The sequence below is a fragment of the Elephantulus edwardii genome, unplaced genomic scaffold (genome assembly GCF_000299155.1).
Source record: "Elephantulus edwardii isolate Elephantulus edwardi_28Jun2011 unplaced genomic scaffold, EleEdw1.0 scaffold00027, whole genome shotgun sequence".
NCBI classification, from domain to species: domain Eukaryota; kingdom Metazoa; phylum Chordata; class Mammalia; order Macroscelidea; family Macroscelididae; genus Elephantulus; species Elephantulus edwardii.
The window spans coordinates 14,526,453-14,530,956 of record NW_006399777.1 but is presented as its reverse complement, the minus strand read 5'-3'; the positions used below and the strand labels follow the sequence as shown (position 1 = coordinate 14,530,956).

Below are 4,504 nucleotides of genomic sequence, written 5' to 3'. Positions count from 1 at the left end.
AAAAAAAAAAAAAAAAGCACAGCCAGACCTCGGACAGGGCATTGCTCTTCTTTTTGAGCAGTGACTCCTGCAGCATAACACGGCTGTGCATCGCAGGCCACGTTTGGGTAGGGACTTCGGCATGCGGCTGGCTCCCCGCTGGGGGACATTCCCTCCAGGGCTGTAAGCCCCAGAGGGGCTCTAACTCTGGGTTTCGAACCCACCTTCTATTTCTACCCCTCAGCTGGCTCTCAACAGCACCGCGCAAGGAACTCGCCTGGGAACAGTCTGATTGAAAACAAAAGATATGCCTTGATTTTTGTTTATAGCTCCGTTGATAAAATTAGCCTTTCCTTGCGAGCTGGAGGCGGGGAGGGGGTTGCGGAATGTATGATCGAATCATAGTCTCGCGTTAGGACAAATCCAAACCCTTGAAAACCTTACCAGTTTTCTTTAAACGAGCTTCCCTTTGGGTGTTTGCGGGCGATCAGGGACACTGGAATTTGAATCAACAAAAGCCTGATTTGTGATTCTTCTGCCTCGGTGTTCTAGGTGTTCTAAGTGTCATAGAGTTGACCTCGGTTCATCGCGGCCCTAGGATCTGGAACTTGCTCTATCTTGCATCATCCTCTCAAAGTCTGAATGTCCATTTTTACAGTCATGGTGTCAGTTCACCTTGTGCAAAGTTTTCATAGCTTTCTCTGACCCTTCACCTCTCTAGCATGACACCTTTTTTCCAAGGACTAGTGACAACATGCCCCAAATAATGTGAGAGAACTTTCACCCTGGTTGAACTTCTTTTCCAAAATAAGCTTTATTTGTTCTTTTGGCCATGGTATGAATATTCAGTACTTTTCTCCAACATTCCGATTCAAAGGCATCGATTCTTCCTCTGTCCTCTGTTCATGGTCCAGCTTTCAGATGCAGAGAAAGTAATTGAAAAGACCTAGCCTTGGATCAGGCACACCTTAATTATTCACATGCAAGTACACATTGGTTTTTTTTTTTTTAAACTACAAGTCCCTAAGAACTAAAATATGACCTAAAGTATACCACCTAAATTTAGAAACTATCTCAATAGATATGATGCTCAAAGATCAGATGAGTTGGGGGATGACATGAAAGCTAGCATGATGAAGAAAGCAATGTATCATTACAAAGCCAGAGGAGAAAGAAAAGATCTACCACCTATCAAACTGTGAATCAAGCTTCAAGACATGTATTTCCAATAAAATGTATGGCTGAGATTGTTGCTAACCAAATAATTCTTCAGCTAGGTGTGTAGGTGGACTCCATTCCCATCCACCAGCTGTTTCAGATTTGCCAGTAAAACTAATAGTAGCTATTGGAAGACAGGAAGAATGGAAGGCCTGCTTTCATACCTAGCCTATAAAGACCTCTCTCATGCCATCTTCATGATCGCCTTCTCCAGCTATTTGAAGCCACATGTTGAGGACAACAAAGAAACCTGTGTCCCTGCACCACTACTAGTTAGTTTTGGAACTATATTATTTTAAAAATAAAATTATGTTAGGATAGAAGGAGAATTGATGCCTTTGAGATGTGGTGCTGGAGAAGAGTATTGAGAATACCATGGACTGCTAGGAAAACAAACACATTTGTCCTGGAAAGGATTAAACCGGATGGCTCCTTGGAGGCAAGGATTCTGAGGTCCGTCTAACATACTTTGGACATGTTGTGAGGAGAGACCGGTCCTTAGAGAGGGACATCATGCTTGGGAGGGTGGAGGGACGGCGCAGGAGAGGAAGGCCCTCTATGAGGTGGATTGATTCAGTGACTGGGGTAATTGGGATGGGAGTGTCGGAGACAGTGCGATTGGCACAGGACAGAGCGGAGTTTAGGGCTGTTGTACATAGGATCGCTATGAGTAGCAGGCGACTCGACGGCACATAACAACAACAACAACCTGCCCAAAAAGAAAAGATCTAAATGGATGCCCATTGATAGGAATCATTCACTCAAACTCTTGTACTTTTGGAAGTAACCTAAAAGAACCTTTCTTTTTCTCAAAAGACACCAAGGACTTTTATCATACTTCCTTGTACATAATAGATATTGACAAAGTAAAATTTATAATGGATTTAAATACTTTGTGGCACAAATATTTGTACATTGTAATTTTATGGGATTGCAATTTAACAGAGTAGGATTGAAGGATTACTACCCTTTACTACCTCTGATAGAGTATAAACGTCACTCTGAAACAGGTTTACTGTTAAAAGTTCCAGCAGTGTCAGCACTTCAGTAATAAAAAATTTTTAACTTCTTGATTTTGTTTAGTAGCAAAAATTTTATTTTAGTAGAAATTAAAGTTAGGCAGAATACAGATAGCTCTAGCGTCATCGTCTGTAAAGAGCTGTGCTTCTAAACCAAAGGCCTTCATTGTATGGCTATTCAAATCCACCAACATCTCCCATGTGACTTACAGCCTCAGAAACCCAAGGGACGGAGAGCCTTTGTGACTCAAAGGCAATTAGTTTGAAGGTTTTATGCAGAATATACTTATAGAGTGTATTTATTCACATCCTACTAGTTATCGTTCTACATTTACAGTACTGTTATTATGCAATATTTGTCCTTAGGAGACTGAGTTAGCATCATGTTCAGCATAATGAGAACTTTGTGATTGTGTTACCAGTCTTTTTCTTCTGGAAGCCCTATAGTAAACTTTCATTATGAGACTCTGTCTGAGATGTCAATGCCAAATATTTTTTTCCACAGTCTATTACCCTATTGAGAAAAAGGTAGGGTTGGGTTGGGTTTTTTTCTTTCTTGTTTGTTTCTTTAAAGAAATATTTTTTATTTTAATTATTATTTTAATGAAAGTTTACAGAAAAGTTCCATTTTCATTCATTCATTGTTGTACATTTTACCCCCTCTCCCTCCCTCCCCCTTCCCCTAGTTCACTTTAAAAAAATATTTGTTCACTGCTTCACAAGAACCTTCCATCCCCCACCCCCCACCCCCAACCCCAGTCCTCTTTGCAATGTACCTCTTATTCTGGACAGTTGTTGTACATATAATGCTTAATCATATTTTAAACAGTTCTTTCCTTCATCTGTTCTAATGCAGTATTAGCAAAGAGATGGATGCAATCCAAGTACAAATAAAAAAAAAAGAATGGATAGAAAAACTATGGTATAGTCCCACATTTGAATCCTACACAGCACTGAAAAATAAAGGATTCATAATATATTATAAAATATGGGTAACCCTTGAGGACATTATGCTGAAATATCTCAGTCACAAAAGGACAAATACTGCATAACACCATGTTCTAAAAAAGCACTGAGGAGTGTGTGGACAAGGAGGTGGGGGCAGTGGAGTTAGAGTATCAACTCCTTCGACTCCATTTACGATTCTCTTTTTTTTTCCCTCCCCTAAACCTGTCTGGTGGTGGTTGGTGTTTTATTTGCGTATCTTTTCATTCATTTTCAAACCTTAAATTTTAGGGTTGGGGGAGGTGAGGAAAGGCAGGAAAGAGGAAGGGAGGAGACTAGTGGCAAAAGAGGAGGTGGAGGACATAGAGATGAAGAAGAGGATTAACCTGGAGTTAAGGAACAAAGCCCCGGAGGAGGTGACAGAGTTAGTCCTTGATAATTGCAGATGTGTCAATGGAGAAATTGAGGGCCTAAATGATACTTTTAAAAAATTAGAGTCTTTAAGTATGGCTGATGTGGAATTAAGTTCACTGGCTCGACTTCTCAGCTTAAGTAAACTTCGAAAGTTAGAACTTAGTAACAATAGCATTTCTGGAGGCTTGGAAGTCCTGGCAGAGAAATGTCCAAATCTTACCTACCTCAATCTGAGTGGAAATAGAATTAAAGATCTCAGTACAGTAGAAGCTCTGCAAAATCTTAAAAATTTGAAAAGTCTTGACTTGTTTAATTGTGAGATCACAAACTTGGAAGATTATAGAGAAAGTATTTTTGAACTGCTGCAGCAAATTACATACTTAGATGGATTTGATCAGGAGGATAACGAAGCACCTGAAACATCTGAAGAGGATGATGACGAAGATGGAGATGAAGATGATGAGGATGAAGAAGAAGATGAAGCTGGGCCACCTGAAGGATATGAAGAAGAGGAAGATGAGGATGAAGATGACGATGATGAGGAAGCAGGCTCAGAACTGGGAGAGGGAGAGGAGGAAGTAGGCCTCTCATACTTAATGAAAGAAGAGATCCAGGATGAAGAAGATGATGATGACTATGTTGAAGAAGGAGAGGAGGAGGAGGAGGAGGAGGAGGAGGAAGAGGAAGAGGAGGAGGAGGAAGAAGAAGAGTAGGAGGAGGAGGAAGAGGAAGAGGAGGAAGAGGAAGAGGAGGAAGAAGAAGAGGAAGAAGAAGAAGAGGAGGAAGAAGAAGAGGAGGAAGAAGAAGAAGAAGAAGAAGAAGGTCGTCTTCGAGGGGAGAAGAGGAAACGAGATTCTGAAGATGAAGGAGAAGAAGATGATGACTAGCTCATTCTGAGCCTCATTTCCTAATGTTCTTGGGTTTGCAAA

The 4,504-nt window shown here is 40.8% G+C and overlaps 1 protein-coding gene across 2 annotated transcripts; it reads left to right on the top strand.

The window, feature by feature from the left end:
• The first annotated feature begins 3,529 nt into the window (after positions 1 to 3,529).
• Positions 3,530 to 4,462, top strand: LOC102852310 (acidic leucine-rich nuclear phosphoprotein 32 family member E-like). Of its 2 annotated transcripts, none has more exons than XM_006883364.1 (2): positions 3,530 to 4,224; positions 4,375 to 4,462. In XM_006883364.1, the coding sequence occupies exons 1-2, from the start codon at positions 3,530 to 3,532 to the stop codon at positions 4,460 to 4,462; spliced, it is 783 nt and encodes a 260-aa protein (XP_006883426.1). The 2 variants fall into 2 exon arrangements, with proteins under 2 accessions (XP_006883426.1, XP_006883425.1); XM_006883363.1 differs by having other exon boundaries at positions 4,372 to 4,462.
• Positions 4,463 to 4,504: the final 42 nt, after the last annotated feature.

Bases quoted from the DNA above. Each gene is read 5' to 3' on its own strand.
- LOC102852310 (XM_006883363.1), top strand. From the start codon at position 3,530: ATGAAGAAGAGGATTAACCTGGAGTTAAGGAACAAAGCCCCGGAGGAG. The intron at 4,225-4,371 runs AGAGGAGGAGGA...AGAAGAAGAGGA, and splicing joins GATGACTATGTTGAAGAAGG to GGAAGAAGAAGAAGAAGAAG.